Raw genomic sequence first — 20,286 nt, 5'->3', positions numbered from 1 at the left:
CCTTCATAAGCGAATGATTATTAAACAATTAATTAAAACGGATCTACTTTTAATTATTGGATTTGAAATAATTAATAAAATTGTTATAAACGTAAAACATATCTAATTGTATTTCTTATTTGGGTAATAAAAACTTTAAAAAATATCCGATAATCAATCAAAAATTATTGATTTCGTATTGATGAAATTCAAATTAAATATACAGGACAGGCTAAGCAATTTTAACTGATTATGAGAAAAATCTTGTAGGATAACTAAAAAGGGAAGCATACTTATACACCTTAAGAGATGGAAGAACACTTTAAATTACTCATTTTTCTTCATAAAAAACATTTTTCTGTAAATCGATTAGGGAAAAATTGAATGAGAAAATCTAACTGTATATGAAAGTGTTTTGTATTTTTTCCTCTTAACTATTAATATTTTTTACTTAGCTAACCTCATTTATTTTCTATAAAAAAATATTTATTTTTCATAAGAACTTTTTAATTTAAAGTATTCTCTTTTATCAGTAACGAGCCAAAGGTGATTTTTAGATGACCCTGAAGGTTAACGTCAAATTTAAAGTGTCAAAATATTCCCCTTTGAGTCCAACATTGAAAATTTCCTGTATTCTAGTTACCCAACAGGATTTTTTTCAATATCGATTAAAATGGTTCACCTATGTATTTGTTTTAAGACCAATTCAACGAAAACTTTCATTCAATGAAAAAAATAAATCATCGTATTATGGAAATTTTTTTTGCCATTCAATGGGGATTTTCGTACCTTGATCATTATCATAATGTAATTAATTTTTAAATAATTATTGCAAAATTAAGTGATAATTTCTTAGTTTGGATAAAAATAAATTTTACGTAAGCAAAAAAAAAGAAGATTTTGAACAGTTTAGTGTGAAACGAATAAAAATTGATTATTCTTTTTGGAAACAAAAAAAAAAACAAAAAAAACAATTAGGTGGTCATACAATTTCATAACTTATACCATAATTCACTGAAATTATGATATAAAATTATTTTATGATTGACACCCCTCTCAAATGTTTATGATTCCAGCTTTCCGAATTTCACAAAGTTGTGAATCACAATAATCGTTAAAATTAAGTTCTATACATAAAAATGCCTACCAATTTTTTTCAGTTCGTTTCCAAAAAGCTAAAACGTAACCTTTATAATCTCCGTCACACCATTCCGCTCGTTCATTCGATTATGGTGAAATTGGTTTCGATGGGAAGATTTTAAAGAAAAGTTTGTAATGGCTTTCTTCAAAAAATGAATAAAACTTTGTTCTTTTTACTTTTCAATTTTGCAATTCAAATACTTCATAAATGCCTGATTTAAACAGAAATTATTTCCAATGCGGTGTTAACAGAGTATTTTAACAGTTAACTTAATCAATTGTTTATTTTCACTTGTTTGATTAAATTGTGAAATCGTGACCGTTGCGCTATAAAATACATAAAATCGCAAACTTGCATGTTAGATTTATCAGACTCAAGTAAAATTAAGTCAAGTTTATTTACGTATTTCTTCCTTTACACGGTCTGTTATGGTCAAGCGATTCTCCATAAGAGACCGTGACGATAATCTTTATAACGAAATTTTGTAGCATTTTCATTTAGGTCTTTCAATTTCGCCAACGACACAACGAATCTCATTTATTAAGCTTCGAAGAATTATTCGATGACTAGCGTAGACTTTAGAGCCTTAGAAAAAGGAAAAATTAGTTGTTTTTTTTGTGAAATACTCCTTTGCTTCTTGTTTCAACATTGAATAACAAAAGGCTCCGTGAACATACTATTTTCTAATGAGTAACAGCATGTTAACAAAGTCTTATCCGCCATTTTGCTATCCCAATAAAAATATTTATGAATTAACACATTTTATTTAGGAGCTAAAATTAAAATTCCTAATCATTTAACTCAAAAACTACTTATCAACTATTCGATTAAATAATGATTTTTGTAATTATCAGAGAATTGAAAAAAAATCCACTTTTAGCCACTCGACTACAAATACAAGAGTACATTTTGATATAATAAACACTTAGTTTTATTTATTTAAGAGGATAAAAATTCAAAATAAACTTTGGTTACCATGGCTTTCAAATCTTGGTATTTTCCTTAAAGGGATGGTATTTTCCTTCGACGCACGACTGGAGTTTGCTCCTTAAGTGTTGTATAGTGGGTTGCGTTCGCCAGGTTATTGTCAATTTCAAACAATAGATGCTTTGCCCGTTATACGTACTATGTAGTATAATTTATATGTATTCGGTAACGTGAAAAAACCCGAAGACGTACGATGTACGTTGGCTGAATAGCTATCTATGTAGTCATTCTGTATCGATTAGGTAACAACAACACTGTGCCTTCGGGTTATTGTCAGTTTAAAACAATAGATGCTTTGTCGACGACACACAAGTATAAAAGTTATATACACGCTTTACTAAAAAGCGAAAGATGCAAATCATAAAAATGGGTGACGGGTCATAACAATGGGTTGGATAAAATAAGTAATTTGTCGTGAACGACCGTTCAGAACTTGAACCGAGAGTGACCATATGGATGTATCCGTTCTTGATGTTCATCCAAAATGGATGATTACACTAAACTGTTCAAAATACAATAAAATAATAAATAAAAACAATGTCTATTGATATTAAAATTGAAGTGCTTACATGAAACTTAAAAAATAGAATATTCTGTAATTGTTCCTAGCATGTAGTCATTTAATTTCTTCATCTTCAGTGGGCTTGTGTTCGCCATCCAATTTTTGCCTGTAATAATAAAAACTGGAATAACTAGAATTACTTTTTAACAAGGATAGTTGTTTTCTATAGTTACTTAATATTTGCAAATATTTTTGTTTAAAAATTAATCACATTTTTTTAAATAATTTTTCCACTTAACGAGAAAATAGACGTATATATTTTCGTAGTAATGAAATTTTTAAAATATTTTTAATTTATTATAAAAAGTCACGATTCAATTTATTCTTTTCAAAAATAAATTTTTTTCAAAAAATATTTATAATAGAAGATACAGATGCAAAATATATGTCTTTCCAAAATTCCAATTCGAAACCACGGAGGTTTAAAGTTTAAAAAAAATATCGAATTAAGGTATTTCTAACGTCATGACCTTAAAATATTTATGCAAGCACACGTTTCCAAATCTGTGTTAGCTGCTATAAATTTTCAAAGTTGTCGATATTTAAGGTAGTACGAGCACCAACGTTGAATTTATTATAATAGGCATAAACGAAAAACAGCTCAAATGTTAATAAAAATTCATTTCAAACATTAAAAATTTCCCTTTACCGCATTTTTCAAAATTTTGATTCCTCTAATCATGTTTTAAATATTTCTTATTTATGCCTTTTCGGCCAGAAATACTTCAACCTCATCGACTGAAAACTTATCTTTTTACATATTTTCGAAGGGTTTCCCAATAGCGACAAATATTTTGCAACGTTATCTTTTATTATTACTGAAATCCATTCTAGATATTAACAGTCTCAATTTTCACAGTCTTATTTTATTTCCAAAAATTCTAAATGATACGTCCAAATTCTCAAAATTAACTAATAAAAAATGTTATTTTATAATCCTTAAATCACGAGTTTAACAAACGTTAGGCCGATTGTCATAATCACAATTCAAATTTGAATATAGACGGATTGTAAAAAATAAGGAAACTATGTTTATGGCCACAGATCCATCTTAACAAGTGTCCTCATTTAGAAACTCTCTGAATATGAACAAGTGAAAAAATGGGTTATTTGTTCATGGGGTTCCGAGTTTCCGTTGTGCCGTACATGGCTTAATTTGAGGCCAAGTAAATCGATAGTTTTTAAGCATAAAGAAACGTCTAAGTAGCTATCCCTGATTAAAAAGTCGGATTAATGAATTGTAAATTTCGAATTCAAAATAAATAAACATATTCTTCCTTAAAATAGTTCAAGGATTCACTTCTTAAATGCTTTCTTCAAATGAAAAGAGACTGTTTTGCCAACATTTTGCAACATAGAAATTGTCGCCGTTTAGCAGACAAAAATAGTTGAAATAACATGGCAAATCCGAAATGTGCGATTGAATAATGAATACCATTCTTTTTAATTAGGGGACGAATTCCAAAAATCGTGGTCGGGGATTAAAGTTATTAAAGTAGCAGTTGAATATTAGCTTGAACAGAAAGATAATCAAATGGCTTAGATTCTTAAAAAGATTTTTTTATACATAAAACTAGCTTAGGATTAAATTTGCAATATCGCATCCCTCGCCCTCATATTATGAGATTTTCCGTACTAGATGCCTAAAATTATCTTATGAATTTCCATACAAATTCACCGAAAATGTTGTCAAAAAGGCTCTACCTTGATTCAAAAAATGTGACCATAAAATACTTTTCATTATTTTAAACAATCAATGTGTATATTTTAACGATAATGTAATTTAAGGATTAAATTATAAAAAAATACCTTTTGTATCGAAAAGTTAATAAGACTAACGTGTAAGAAAAAAGTGACGATCATTAAACGATATTTTCTAGTTTGGTTGCATAACAATTATTTTGTTACTTAAGAAATAAGTATAATACTTATTTGGTGGGTCAAGTTTGTGAATTACTTTGATTACATTTTTTGTTTCTTTTGTAAATTCTGTTAATCCCTCCTCCTTTTTTATACTACAGTTAAAATCGGTTATAAATATATATGTGAATATACCGTCTATAAAACGACCAATTATAGACCACAAGCCCATGCTGAAATTTCACCCGAAAAATTCCAGCATGGGCTTGTGGTCTATAATTGGTCGTTTTATAGACGGTATATGCTGGAATTTTTCGGGTGAAATTTCAGCATGGGCTTGTGGTCTATTAGTAGCTTATAAAGACTAATATTTACTTTTTGAACCTTATAGTCTAAGAGGTGACCGACAAAAAAAGCAAGCATTTTTTAAGGCTGATTTTGTAATATTTACGTTATATTGAGGGAGTAGAGAAATAGCCTGTCGCTATAGCCGTTGGCGCGAGAGCGACTTCATCTCTGCAAAAAACGAACAAGTATTTTCTAAAATTAAAAGTTTTTATATTGGTGCAGAATATTATTATAAACATAAAAATATAGTCAGTCAGTATATTTTTATAACAGAGGGTGTCAGGCTCCGGTTAAAAGTGACAAGTTTAACGCGTGGCTGACGCGCCCCGATACAGAAATATATTGACTGAGTATATTTTTTATGTTTATAGTAATATTCTGCGCATATATACAAATTTTCAAATTATAGAAAATACTGCACGTTTTTTGCCCCCGCATCAAATGCTACAGAAACCGGCGTGACAACAAGCTATTTCTCTACTCCACCAATATAACGTAAATATTACTAAATCAGCCTTTAGAAAATGCTTTCAAATTTTTGTCGCTCACCTCTTCTACTATTATTAAAAGTAGAGGGTAAACTGAACTATAAAAGTCAGGATACCAGCCGCTTTGGTGTTAAAATTTTAATGGTTGGCGATTGTTAAGTTCTTTTTTTGTAAAGGACATCTTGAACAACTTCCAAAACCTAACGAGGAAGATGATTTTTATTGAAAGAGTCACGAAATTAGCTGCTGGTGTCATTTTTCTTTAAAGATAACTGTTTTATAAAGTTAAAACGTAAATATCAACTTAAAACGACGTTAGCTATTTCAATATCGTTATAACCGATTTTAATTGTTATTCTAATTTTAACTAATTATAAAATTGATGAGTTTAATGTTCTACTTAAATGAATTTTATACACGCACACAACCATTTATTCTCCATACAATCATACAAAATGGATTTAAACGTTGTCAAAAAAAGGGAAAATTTTCTCGTATTCTGTCTTCTCCTTTCGCAGTCCATATGGTTAAATAAAACGAATGAACTTAACTAGAATCAAATTTATTTTTAGAAAAAAACAATGCAAAGCAAATAAAAAACTGAAAAAGTTCTATAAAATTTTGACCAAAGGTGCAAGAGATTTAATAACTGATTGAAAGGTAACTTTTAAGGTTTGGTGGGTCAATGAGACTCGCGTTAAATCGCAAAGAAAATTAATGCATAGTTTTTGAGTTATTTATGAAAAAAATTACTTTCTACGTACGCAACAACCTTCCATGCATACTAGTCCCGGGTAAAAATTCAGTCACTGAATAATGGTCAAAATTGGATAAAATGTTTCGCGTTTCTTATGCTCGCCTCTGTATTTTTTTCTAAAAAAACTAGATGAGTTCATATGGTTAACTCAAAAAATTTCCCTTATTTTGTTTTTGAATTTTTCAAAAACCATTTCTTGCAGAAAATACAACATTTTTTTCACGATGAATGGATAATTTCTAAATGAAAAATAGTCTTTAAAATTTTCGATCAATGAATAAAATAGTAAATATTTAGTAAATTGTAAGATATAGACTAATCAAATAAAATCCATACAAAATGTATGAAGGAATTAATTTCCAGTAAGTTGGAAATCGTTTTAATACCATCATTTGTTCCTTATTGTGTGTAATCCGAGTTTGCGCAATCCTAGTAGATGTGGAAACTTTTGGAAACCAAATATCCGCGAAATTTTTGTTATTTTTTTCCAGTACGCCGGACTGAAAATGTCATTCTATTCATTATTAAAAAGGATTAAATTCTGTGCCGAAACTTAAAATTCGGATCAATGGTATAGTCGAAATCAAAGGTTAGAAATTCGGGAGAAATTCTCATTTAGGTGGAAACTTACATTTTCTATTTTAGTGACAATTAAAAATGTTTATCATTCATATTACCTCGAATCTCTATTCAGGGTGTGAATATTTATATAACTAGTTTTCTGATTGAGCATTAAAATGTTATTAAACGGGATGTCATTCTACCGTCGGACGTACCGTTTTCGAGCTACAAACAAAAAACTGAATAAAGAGACCAAATTTAGCAGTTATTGGGCTTCCAAAAGTTATGCACACCTCCTGGAAGTGCGCAAACTTGGATTACACACATTTAGGACAAAGTTATTAAAACGATTTCCAGCTTGCTGGCAATTACTTCTTCAAAAAATTTTAATTTGATTGACCTATTAGTAAATTGTAAGATAGTATTAATAGTAACTATATTTTGATAAAAATATGTTGTTTAAGAAAATTCATTTTTTTATTTTCAAATCAACGAATAATACTTTTTTAATGTAATGGAAATGTTAGACAAAGTATCAAAAATTAGTAACGATTATTATTTTTGTTTAATTATCTATTTTATTTATTAATAGTCCAAGTGCTAGTGATACATTCCATACGTTAATGTTAAAAAATGATCTAGCGATCCATCGAACTAAAAATTCCGATTAAAACAACAAAACTTCGAATCAATCGAGTTAAAAGTAACGGAATTCTATTTAACCCAAGAGACGATCAATCGAAAACATTTATACCAAATGAAAGGGATAATCGTCTTATGCTTTCATATTTCAAAAATTTTTTAAAGCTAAGGAACCATAGGCCATAGCATAAAATGAAGAATCTATAACGTATAAAAATCACAACTGACACCCGTGGTATAAATCATTTTAGGCCTAAGACCAGGAGCTTTCTTGGAGATTACAGTTCCAATAAGGCTATTTTTCATAGAAAACAGCCTGTTAAGTTTCCTGAAATAACCTTCAAATACTACGCCTTGGCCGTAGACCCATTTTGAATTAAAATTAAATAAAAAAATCACTTGATGCCAAACGATATGCATTTAAAATTTTTGAGATCTGATGAAATCATTCACGATTAACCGACTGTAAAAACACGCTAAACTGGTTTCATTCACGAAATTTTCCCCCATAACATTCTCTAAATACCAAATGAAATTTTTAAATACATGTCGTTAGTCTTAATATTAAAAACAGCCCTAAAAGTACCAACAGAACAAAAAAAAAGGGCGTGAAATTATTTAAAGAATATCACACGATAAAAGTAGAATTTTTCTGGTTTCGCGAAAACTCACTGGTAAAGAGAAGGTCCGGATCATTCTAAATGTTTTTGATAAATTTTCGAAAAATGAAAACTTAAACGAAACGCAGTGTCTTTACCAGTCAGTATATTTCGGTCATATTGTAACAGGTGTTCAATTTGCAATGTTATTTTTTAATGGTTAACGAAAATGACGCAATATTTGATATTTGAACGGTTTGGCAATCGAATAATCTTTCGTAAAGTAGGCGTCAATTGACCACTTAAATCTTGCGATTTAACGACTATTCGATTTTTTTTTAGAGATATTTGAAGGTAATGATTCCCAAAGCAAAGATGATCTGAAACTTAATATTTTTGATGCCATTGAAGAGATAAGTATGGAAATGTGTCAAAATTTTAACCAAAATTTTGATGATTAAAATGTTATTTTTTATTAAAAAAAAATTTTGTTAACCAGAAATTTTTTCATATATGTAATGCTCCTATATTTCCAGCACCCTATGTTCCTCTATGAGACAGAGCTTCTTAACTTACTAGGAACGTACTTTCTACATTATGCGCATGCGTCTGCGTGTTCTTTTTTAACATCTGACAACGTGAAATTATAAAATTGTTCTTTTCTATAATTCGCCCGCATCACGAATACAAAACCGCATGCGCAAAACAGTCGCGGTCCTACGCTCGATATAATGAGGAGAATATATCGTCTGCACCGTGATATTTTCGTCCGTACCTCTCGCTCTGCTGATAATATAGGAGTATTACATATATGGAAGTTTTCCCTTGAAAAATAACATGGAAAATGGAACACCCGTTTCATAGAAATTCCACTTTAGTAACAAAACAAAAGAGAGAGGAAGTTAAAAATTAAACTTTTAAAAATATCACAATTCTATGGGTTTTAAACGAATCGAAATATTTCGAGGATCTTCAAACAGTGAAGAAAATAAGCATTGAGAAAGGGTGAAAGACGTTTGTTTTCAATCATCCCCATTCTCACACTACTTTCATGTATTGAATCAAATCTTTGCCAATCTAAGAAATAAAAAACTGAGAAGATTTCCGCTAAATAACATCGATGTTCTATTTCTTGTTAGCACATTTTTCGAGATATCACACGAAATCTCAATAAACTGCGACACCAAAAACGTAAAATACTGTCAGAGTTTGCTTTGGTGCTCAGGTTTTATTATTTATCAAAGAGATTTTCGCTTATTTTCAGAAGTTTCTAAATTTCCTCCTATCTTTTCACTGGTGTCATTTCCACTTCGTAACTCATAAAATGAAAAAAAGTTTATGATAAAACTCTCTCGTAAATACATAATGATTTGAAATATATGCGGAATTATTTGCATGGAAATTATTAATAGAAATCTTTTAGCCTTTCGTTCAAAATCAAGCGATTTTTATATGCACATTGCTAAATAAAAAATATTAGGCAATATTTATTGGCTTTTTATAATTTCAGCTTTTTTCAATCTCCCCCTGAAAGAGAAGGCTATAAAAATAAAGTTGTGAGGCACGAGTTTAACGATAGTCTCTCAAATTTCGAGTCGAAAACCCTAAAATCACTGTCCTAAGTCTTAACCGTAAGCCAAAACTTAACATTTCGTATATATTTAAAATCAAAATCTATTAAAACGAATAAAATATTGAAATAAAATTTTAACTTGAATGTAAAACAAGTTACTTGAAAGAGCCATTTTTACTCTCGCGTCACCCGTCTTTAATATGAAATATAACAAACAATAATAAAAACACTTTCAACTTTTCAAAATTATTTTCGTATTTCTCTTCACTTTTATTCTATTCGATATTGTAATTTTTTTTAATAATAAATTTCAGTCATTTTCTAAATGAAAATTGTTTTTCGCAGAGAATTGAATGTTTTGATTTTTCACATTACGGAAAATAGTAAAAGTACATATCACAGAAAGTATAGTTTAATTTTTATATTGGTTATATTCCACTATCAACTTACTTTATAAACAAGAAACTAGCCTGTTATAAGATAAGTGTTGCAACAAAAATGTTTCAAACTCTTTTATATGGGATGTTATTAAATTGAATTTATATTCGTTGTGTACTTCAAACTACGCTCAAAATGTCAACGATTATGGAGGTGAGGATGCTAACAGCGTAAATAAAATTTAAAGTGGTATGTTGGTCTAGAAATTTGAAAAAATCGACTTTTTTGTTTTGCATATTTTCAAAGTTTAGACCCAGGTTAAACTAAGCCTGCCGTGCCGATCATATTACACACTAAACGGCAGGTTTAGTTGGACGACTTGAGGACTCGTTTTTTCCAGGAACTCCAGTAAAAAAAGGTCCAATCTATAGAAACTTAAAACGCGTTTTTCATCAAAGCTACTTTTTTCGAGGTGAGTGACATGATATATCAAGTTCTACCCGACCGATTCCTTTGAATTCCTTTCATCTCTAAACCTCACAGTTTTGAACAGGCCTGGAATTTAGTCTACAATTAAATTTGGTTTCTTCCTGTTTTTCTCGTAGTTTCCATAAATTATGATTTAAAATAAATGCATTTTCAGTAAATATATATTTGAATATGACAAATATAAAAATCAAACTATAATAATTGTTTTTTTTTTTTCTAAAAAAGATCCGATTTTATCCCACTAGGTTTTCGAAAAAAAACTTTAAATATGAAATGGAAAATTTCTATGTTTACAAATTAAAATTTATGATAAAAATAACAGAAAGAGGTTTATTTTTAAAATACGGTATTATTTTGAAATAATTTCAACAAAAATAAAAAGCCACGCACACACGAATACATTTTTAATGAGCTATTTTAAAGATTAATGAATGATTTAATTATAGTTGGGCAGCTTAAAGTCGAATTTAGCGTTTATAAGGACAAGTTACACACAAAACATGCTTGATTAGCTTAAAATGAATTTCGTATAGAAAACAGTTTGATCCATACACAATCGATAAGAAAGTTGTACGCTGAAATCTGTTGGTGAAGTAGTTTCAGCAATAGTTTGTATCGAAAGTTGAGAGTTACGTATGTAAATGGAATTTACAAACCTTAAGATAATGACAGTTTTGGTAGACCCTGTATACAACGCTCCTGCGCCGGATGGGACTGGAAAGTATTTTAGTTTTGACGTTCCATCTTTTAAACTCTTTTTTTTACTCTTAGGTCATCACAGAATTAAAGCCAATATTTTTTTGTGGACTTTTTGTCATTTAGAGCCCTTAGATCTATCATTTTTCAATGCTGACTTCTATCACAGAATTCACTCAGTAAACTTCGCAGAGTCAACGAAATCGCAGCTATTTTGAATAATGAAATACGAATACGTATTAAGCTTGCATAATCCTTGGCTATTTCTCCTCGTTTTAGTCAAACTTTTTAGCTCTATTCGAGTCACAAACGAGAAAATTGCACACCTTGATCTGTCATCATCTTAAAGTGTATTACAAAAAAATTTGAGTGTTTTTGCCCGGTGTGTCTAAATTTGTATGATAAGCAACCCTACTATTATTGCGGTGGTGAACTCTTATTTAGCAAAAATTTAGAAAAGTTTGTTTTAAAAAATGTATGTAATTTGTTTATAAAAAAATTGATTGATTTTATTAATTATATGTATATATATATTATTATATAAATTATATATAATTATATATATATATATATAATGGTTGATTATTATTATCGTGTTGTGTTTTGTTTTATAAATATATATTGAATGATATATAAATCAGCCTTTATAATAGGCGTATGCAAGTATACCCCCACCCAATAAACAAACAATACAACATAAACCAATTGGTTTGTACAGAGACCTCTTCGTATTTTGCCATGATTCTGCTGATTGTTGTTTTCGTTTCATTTCTTGTATTTGTGCTGCTAATTTTTCCTGTTTTTCAACACGATTTCGATGCCGTAATTGTGATGGTGATAAACTAGAAAGAGAAATATTTTTCTATTATTATTTCTTTCTATGTTAAAAAGAATCACTTGAACATAAAATTACAGTAATTAATTTATCTGGTGATTAAAAAAAAATTCCTTGATGAATCCATGTCCTGAAGTTACCTGTCGAAGTTTTCTTGGTATGTACTTGCTCTCCGAAGTGTAAAGAAAAAGCGTGGATAATTGGACAGACAGACTCGAACTTTAAAAAAGGTCTGGAGTGTCATCAACTGATTTAAGGTACCAAGTTTAAAACTTTTTAGTCTGTCAAGTTGATGGGAATTTTTCCTTCTTGTTTACTTGGTTTGCATTTGTTCCTCGAAATGTGCAGAAGAAATCCAGTTGACTGGACAAACGAACTTGATCTCTAAAAAAGGTCTGAAGTCTCTTGACCTTGAATAAACCGGTGAAATTAGACTTTTCTGCCTTTCAAGTTAATGGTAATTATTTTATCCTGGTTTTCTTTGTATGTACTTGTTTCTCGAAAAGCACAGAAAAAATTCAGATGATTGGATAGACGGACTCGACCTTTCTTTTTTTTAATACTTTGGTGGAGCAGATTTTTTTCGTACCTTGAAGTAGGTTTTGTCGTATGTAAATAAAAATAATTTACCTTCGTTCCTTTGAATTTCGTGACGATGCTATTAAATTTTCTTCTTCTGAACTTGATTCTGTCAGAACAACTTGGTCTTCATCACGTTCGTGGAGCGGTAGACCTGGTAAGGGACGATTTGGAGGTCCATTTGCTGTGTACCAATTATTATGGTCTTGTGTGTTTGTTGTGTTACTGTTGAGCATATCATTCAACTCACATGACACACTGTTTGGAATGGTTGGAAGTGGTCTATCGTTAAAATCATTTGATCGTGATAAACTTTCACCGCGTGGGGGAGGTAGTGGGGGTGGTGGTTCATTATCATCCTCGTCATCGTCATCATCACAATCGGAGTCGTCTGCATCACCGTCTTCATCGTTTACCGCTTCGTAAATTGGATCCACATTATTCTGAAAATAAAATTCAATTTTTTCCATTTTTATTGATCAAAATTAGACAACAAATCAAAATCCATGTAATAAATAATTATTTTGAAACAGAGTCGAGACGCGAAAAGAACTGAACGCCTCGAGAATCCGTCCGCTAGGAAACAAAAAACATGCATATAAAACTTTTTCACTTTATCGGGAATCATTGTCACTAAAATAAGAAATCGTCTATCAGATGATGCTGTTGATTCTCTTGTATTTCTGAAAGTGTAAGTCTTATCTAAATATGTACTAGTAATTTTGTTGATTTAATTTTACTAATTATTTTTTATTTAATTAAAGACTGTTGTACATTTGCGAACTGGTGGGACCCAATAATTATAAAAAATTTACGTACTACTCTACTTTTAAAGATACTCTCAAAAATTCTCGAACCCCTAGAAGAATCAAAAAAATATAAATAAACTAGAAACCCTAATTTAGAGATACTTACTTGATCACTGTTTGGATTTGTTAATCGTTTCGCCCCCTCAATAATTGCCTGATATGAGAAACGTAATTGATCTGGTGTTTGAATTAAACCTGTACGACATCGTCTCATTTCAAACAACACTTCTTTGACGTCAACAGCATTTATTCCATATTTTTCCATCTAAAAACATCACACACAAAAAAACCATAAACTTTTTTGGCTCGTATTTTTGAAAAGAAAAACATTATTTACACATTTTTAGAGTAGAATTGCTATTTACGAAGGTGTCCAAAAATGAATTTCCTTCAAGGACAAATTTTGAACTGTCCACCCCCTTGATGGATGAATCCAATACATTAATAATCAAAGAAAGTGAGATAATTCGATAATTAAATGCGATTATAATGAAAACATCCATCTTATTCCAACCATATTTATTTTGATAATACAAATTTTGCCTCAAAAGTCACATATGGCCACATGTCAGCGTCCTTAGATATTCAAGGTCAAAGGTCGCAAAACCAGTTTTTTTTTAGAATATCTAGTTTTCTTTGCATTCTACAGTATTTAAATTTATTACAAAAGTTGTAGATAATAAAATTCTCTACAAATTTCGCCTAAAACCGAGGGCGCAGAAGGTGATGCGGTGCACTCAGCTATACGTATCTGCAGCAAACGATGTAGTATTTTGCTTCAGCTGCAATCAATTTATGTTCGTAGGAGGCCCCATCTTTCACAAGTATTCCCAAAATATCATTTCGTTCTTCTGCTCTATTTTTGCACAAAAAAAAAAACTGATTTTTGCGTAGGACGCTAACACGTGACCATGTGTAACTTTTGAGACAACAGTTGTACTATCAAAATAAAGGATTGTACAAATATTCAGCTTATTCCGTTAGATTCTGTAGTTTACGTCTTTTTTGACTAAGATAATTGGATTATTAAAATACTTTTCAGCCTCCCTGAGACAGCAGCGAGAAAGTGAACATGCGGGGTTACATTTGGCTGATATCGTATATCACACAAATTGCCATTTAAAATAAAAAATAATGATATTTTATACACAAGCTCCCTAATTTAAGTTTCTATCATTTTTAATGGAAGCCCCTTTAAAAACATTAAAATTATTTACCAATATTAAACATGAATCTACAAGACAAAATGTACCCGATCGACCAATACCAGCACTACAATGTACAATAGCGGGTCCAACATTACTCTCCAATGCACCAGACTCTCGTACCACTTTAAGGAACTCTAAAAATGCTGTTGGTGAGCTTGGTACACCAAAATCTGGCCATGTTGTATAATGGAATTGTATTATTTCACGTGATTCATCACTTTCCAAATCAATTAATCTGTAAATCATTTATATTAATGAATTACTGTATAATTAATACAAGTATTTTCTGTTTTTATTTTAGTAAATTCACTAAGACTGTGTAGCTCCTAGACTACCTATTCGATGGTAATTAGACTTACTTAAAATTTCTTTTAATATAATATGAATTATCCTCCATCGATAAATATTCTAATTTTAAACCAACATCGTTGAAGTATTGCGTATAATCGATACCAATTTCTGTGGGCCAATATTTATGACATTTGATTTGTTGATTTTCCATTATTTTATTCAACATTAAAATTGCTGTTGATTTTTGTTCCCAAACCATTAGCCAAAAATGTCCAACAGTCTCGTGTAACGGTCCTTGTGTTAGTATATAACGACGTTTTGCTTTTTCCACCTGAAATTCAATTTTCTCTTATAATTTCCGATAATGGGAGTAAGACACAAGGAGGCGCAAAAGTCTCACAAACATCTAAATTTAAAAAAATTAAGAGAGTACGAGCGCAAAGGCAAGTTTAGAGTTGTAGTTGAAATAATAATTTTGCTAATGAATTTTGTCATAACTTCATAAATGTATACGATAAATAAGAATAAAATTTTTCGACATCTGAATTGGTTTTTGAAATATAGAAAGCTAAATAATTAAACAAAATTTTCAATTTTCAATCTTTTGAAAATTACTCCAAATATCGAAAAATTGTATTCTTACTTTTCGTCTTATATTTCAAGTTATAACATAATTCACCCTCAAAATTGAAAATATACATTTTTTAAATTTGTGTCCCTATTACCGTGCTCATGTATCCTTAATTAGTCGGGCACAGAGGGTTTTAGTTTTTTTTCCACCGACTAGTTTTGGAGAAATCTATGCAATAGAAATCAACTTTTTCCCATAAAAAAATGTTAAATATGCGTACTTTTGAAGTCATTTATTTATTTAAATAATCTGGCAACTCCCTTTAAAATTTTTCAGAATTGATTTAGACTTAATCCAACTTCATATAAAAAAAAAAAATCAACCCTTTTATCCAAAATTGCCGTGGCGCTCGTACATCCTTAATTAATTTTACAAGCTTTTATTCAACTTGCAATGTATGTAGCTATGTTTGTTCCGGTGGAATCTTGCAATTCAATTTTGAAGCAGATATCTTCAACCGATTCAGCTGAAATTTTGTATAAACGTTTAGTTTGGATGGCAAACAAGTGCATTTTTATGTTAAGCATGACCTGATTTCCCATCACTTCCACCATCTTTGATATACATGCCTTTTTTAGTTTTAAATTACAAATTTAGCCATAAAATACTTTTTAAAGAACAAGCTTTTATTGAACTAAAAAGTACAAAATAAAAGTACAATATAACTTGAGGCCCTCAATATAAAATATCAACAATGATTCTACTTTTTAGTACAATAAAAGCTTGTCTTTTAAAAACTATTTTTATTAAAATTTTTTCATATCTTCACGTCAGATTTTCGAAGCGTAAATTTGAAACATTTTGTTTCTAGATGAATTCTTTTATTTGTATTTTTATCCGATACCTCAATAAATAAACTCATTAATCCGTTTATATGGTCTAAAAAACTTTTTAAAACGAAAATTGTGAAGTTTAAAAAAGCATTAGATGTTTCGATGATAAAATAAAGAAAAAATGAATTTCATTAATTGAGTTCCATGAAGGTCAATCATATTTCATCATTATTAATTTGAATCATCAGTAAAATGTACAAAGTGTTTCATGTACAAAATGTTACAGATATTTATGTTGATACCGTGTGATCAACATAAATATCTGTAACACAAAAAATTGGAAGGTTTAGGAAATAACCAAATTATTGTTCTAAGAGTCTGCGGTAGTAGCTTTAAAGTCTGAATATTTCTTAAACAATCGATCTTTTTTGTCCACTTTAAACGTTCTAGAATTACAATTAATTTGAAGATTCGACGAGGATTTTCTAGGATGACCTCTCAATCTAACGGAATATATAGATATTCAAAGTCTAAGGTCGCAAAAATAAGTTTATTGAAAATATCTCGTTTCTTTTGCCTTCAAACTTATTTACAGTTATTATAAAAGTTGTAGAGGATAAAATTCTCTACAAATTTCGTCTGAAATCTTTTTTAATACATTGAACCGTTTTTTAAATAGATGTCGCAGAAAATGGAGTGCTGAGCTATACGTACCTTAGTGCAGGATCAACCGTGAATCCCAATCTATTATATTTTATGGTTTTTTTACCTAATTATTCATTAAATACTAATTAAATAGTGAATAACTATTTAATAAGTATTGACCCTACACTAAGATACGTATAGCTGAGCGCTCCATCTTCTGCGCCCTTTATTTTAAAACGGTTTAATGCATAATAAAAGGTTTCAAACGAAATTTGTAGAGAATTTTATCGTCTACAACTTTTATAATAAATTTAAAGCAAAGAACGCAAAGAAAACGTGATATTCTACTAAAGGGATTGAAAGCAAAGAAAACAATATATTCTCAAAAAACTGTTTTTGCGACCTTTGACCTTGAATATATAAGGACGCTGACACGTGACTTTTGAGACAACAGTTTTACTGTCAAAATAAAGGTTTGTACAGCTTATTTCGTTAAATTCCGTAGTGAGATCCTAAGATTGTTGGACTAAAATAATATACTAAATGTTACAGGCATAAAAAGAGTGTATGCATTATTTTAAGACACTCTATAATAATTAAAGTATAATAATTACCTTAACTAAATTTGCATTAATGTAATCGCATGATCCTCGCGTTAATTTAACACGAGTATGATCGTATGGATTCACATCACGGTACCGATTTAATGTCTTATTTTGTGGTTTCTTCGCTTCAAGGCATTTAAAGCTTGATGCAATTTCATTGCTTTGTATACGAATTTGCTAAAACAAAAGAAAATTTCATTCATTCATAAAATACACATTTTTTTTAAGGTTTAATTAGTTTCGAGTAATTACTTTTTAGTAGGATACAGGTTGTCTCAGTCTTTGCAAGCATTATTTTCTTAAATCTTTTTTTTTTCATCATTTTTGTAATATAGATGAGTGATTCCATGTGTGACTGACACTACATTTGACCCAAAATGCGTTTTATTTTGCGTCCTATTATGAATACTATTATGTTAACGGTTTTAGTTTTAGTAGTTTTATGGTGGATTCTACATTTATCCCTCCGTAGTAAAAATGTGTTCATTAAACTTTATGATATACTAGCTTCATACCACCCACTACGCTGGATTTAAAAGTAAAGAATGGTAAAGACCATCGAGTTATAACCTTCATCTCCCTTGCTTTCACTTATCTCTCTTCCTATGCACAGTTCTCAAATTTTTTTAAATGTTAAATAATCATATGTCATTGAGTATATTAGAAAAGATGGCTATGAATTGTTTTACATTTATCATTTTTACGAAATATTTAATTTATGGTTCAAAATTATAGCTCATGTTTTATTCTGATATAAGAGCTATATCGTTAAAGAGTTTCATACAAATCCATTTGGTAGTTTTTGCGTGAAAGCGTAACAAACACAAACATCCTTACTTTCACAATTATAATATATATGGGTAGGGTTGATTTATTTAACAAAATGCAAATGCGACTGACACTACTTGCAAAAGGAAGTCGCGTTCGAGAGTGTTTTTAAACTTCGAATATCTGAGGCCAAATTACATAAAACAAATTATTGAAAAATGGTAAAATAAAGGACCTTAGTATTTTAGAATAAAATGTATTAGAAAAGTAAACCGTGGCTGACACTACCAACACTTTGGATTGCAAAATAGTTCTATTTTGAATTGTATTTTAAAAGAAAACTTAGAAATTGATAATATAGGACACAAAATAGGAACTTTAAAATCATTTTAAAGATTTAAACTGTACTAAAATGCTATTTTGAAACACAATTAAAATTTTAGGGAAAACTTATCATTTACGAAAAAAAATTATTATTTAGGTACTTAAGGTACTGGACGTTTAAAGTACTAAAGTGTTGGCACCATACTAAAGTATTTTTACCATCAAAAACAGTACCTAATATTGTTTTGCATTCATGGTACACTTTTTCATGGAATCGCCCAGCAACAACAACAACAAATTTGGGCAAACAAATTTAGTTTTTGGGAAGGTAATCGTTCAAACGTCATGTTTCCGATGATGGTAACTGTTTTAATGACACTATTATTACAAAATCACCCGGTATGCGACAATTTTTTTTTGGCTGATTTACAAATGACCAAAAATGAAATAAGATCTTTAGGAACGGTTAATCTAAGTTTTTTTTTTTTTTTTGTTGACTTGTCGCTAAAATTATCGCAAAAATTTGTGTTTTTCGCGAAGAATCTTGATAGAAAACACTAGAGGCAAGGCGAAAAAGTATAAATTTTTGACCCCAATGCAATAGAAAAATGAACAGTCAAAATTCTGAGACATAGTGTAGGTATTACCTGTTACTTAATTACGTGTAGGTGGGAATTCGTGGTATTATGAAGTGTGCAACCGGCTTTAATAATTAAACAATTTTTTCAATTAACTCAAAACTAATTAGGCCAAAAATTACAAGAATGAATGAATAATATAAATAAAATTTTACCTGATAAAAAATCGGCCAAGCTTTTCGATTATTGATATCAATAAATTCCGATTCAATGTTACTGTATGACGCTGACATTTTTCCTCGTAATGTGTCAAATGTCGTACCCTAAACTTGTCCCTTAAAATAAATGTACAAAATTTTCGATTTGTTTAAATAATTATTTTTATAAATTCCTTTAATGTTATGTACAAAAATTTTATTTTAAAAATATAAAAACACAGTTCGTTTTGTACAAATCATTTCATTTTTAATGAACAATCTACACTTTGTAAAATCACATCCAAAGTTCAAATTATAATTATTGGTATAATTAATGCACTAACACAATTCATTACTTAAATTTTTATTTCGAATAATTCGATTCACAGTATTTGCATTGCATTTTTTTTTTTTTTATTCGGAAAAGCACTGCACTAACCCACACTAAAAAGCTATTTAGTTTCCACTACAAATTGCTACAAATACAAAAAAGAAAAATTTTTATGAAATCATTTTCTACTGTAATTTAAAAAAATTAATTTCCCTAAAATGTATAACAAACTTATTTATGATTAGTTCCCCATTTTATCACTTGATGACGCATCGATGATTCTTTCATTTACTAGAGGATCTCCAATATATTTCAAAAATTAATATTGTTGTAAAAATTTTAATATTTTACATTTATTTCGCTTTTGTACTACAATCATATCGTTTTACAAAATTTCACAATCAATTGAAATGATATTTTTAATATTTTTTATAATAGCTTACTAAAATTAAAGAACGTGATATATCTTCTCAAGCGTAAAACCTACTTAATCATTTAGTCGCAAAGCGACAAGTTTATTGTTTTTAATCTCTTTCTTTCAATACACTGAAAATTATTGTTCATTTTATTAATAATTAGATATTTAATTTTCTTGAATGCTCTCTGTACGATTTCCTTTTTTAAATTAATTTTATAAGGTACAAAAGCACAA

The 20,286-nt window shown here is 29.5% G+C and overlaps 1 protein-coding gene across 2 annotated transcripts; it reads right to left on the bottom strand.

Moving 5' to 3' along the window:
- Window positions 1-1,977: 1,977 nt before the first annotated feature.
- LOC123296477 (tyrosine-protein phosphatase non-receptor type 1) lies at window positions 1,978-19,727 on the bottom strand. Of its 2 annotated transcripts, XM_044877957.1 has the most exons (8): window positions 19,322-19,726; window positions 17,446-17,613; window positions 14,851-15,113; window positions 14,501-14,726; window positions 13,390-13,548; window positions 12,526-12,917; window positions 11,783-11,902; window positions 1,978-2,775 (listed from the first exon to the last, which is right to left on the bottom strand). In XM_044877957.1, exons 1-8 carry the CDS (start codon window positions 19,397-19,399, stop codon window positions 2,724-2,726), a joined length of 1,458 nt encoding a protein of 485 aa, XP_044733892.1. In that variant the 5' UTR covers window positions 19,400-19,726; the 3' UTR covers window positions 1,978-2,723. The 2 variants fall into 2 exon arrangements, with proteins under 2 accessions (XP_044733892.1, XP_044733891.1); XM_044877956.1 differs by lacking the exon at window positions 1,978-2,775 and having other exon boundaries at window positions 11,649-11,902; window positions 19,322-19,727.
- Window positions 19,728-20,286: the final 559 nt, after the last annotated feature.

The sequence above is a fragment of the Chrysoperla carnea genome, chromosome 3, assembly GCF_905475395.1.
Source record: "Chrysoperla carnea chromosome 3, inChrCarn1.1, whole genome shotgun sequence".
Taxonomy (NCBI): Eukaryota; Metazoa; Arthropoda; class Insecta; order Neuroptera; family Chrysopidae; genus Chrysoperla; species Chrysoperla carnea.
Note: the sequence above shows the minus strand (reverse complement) of the source record. Positions and strands in the feature narration are given on the sequence as shown.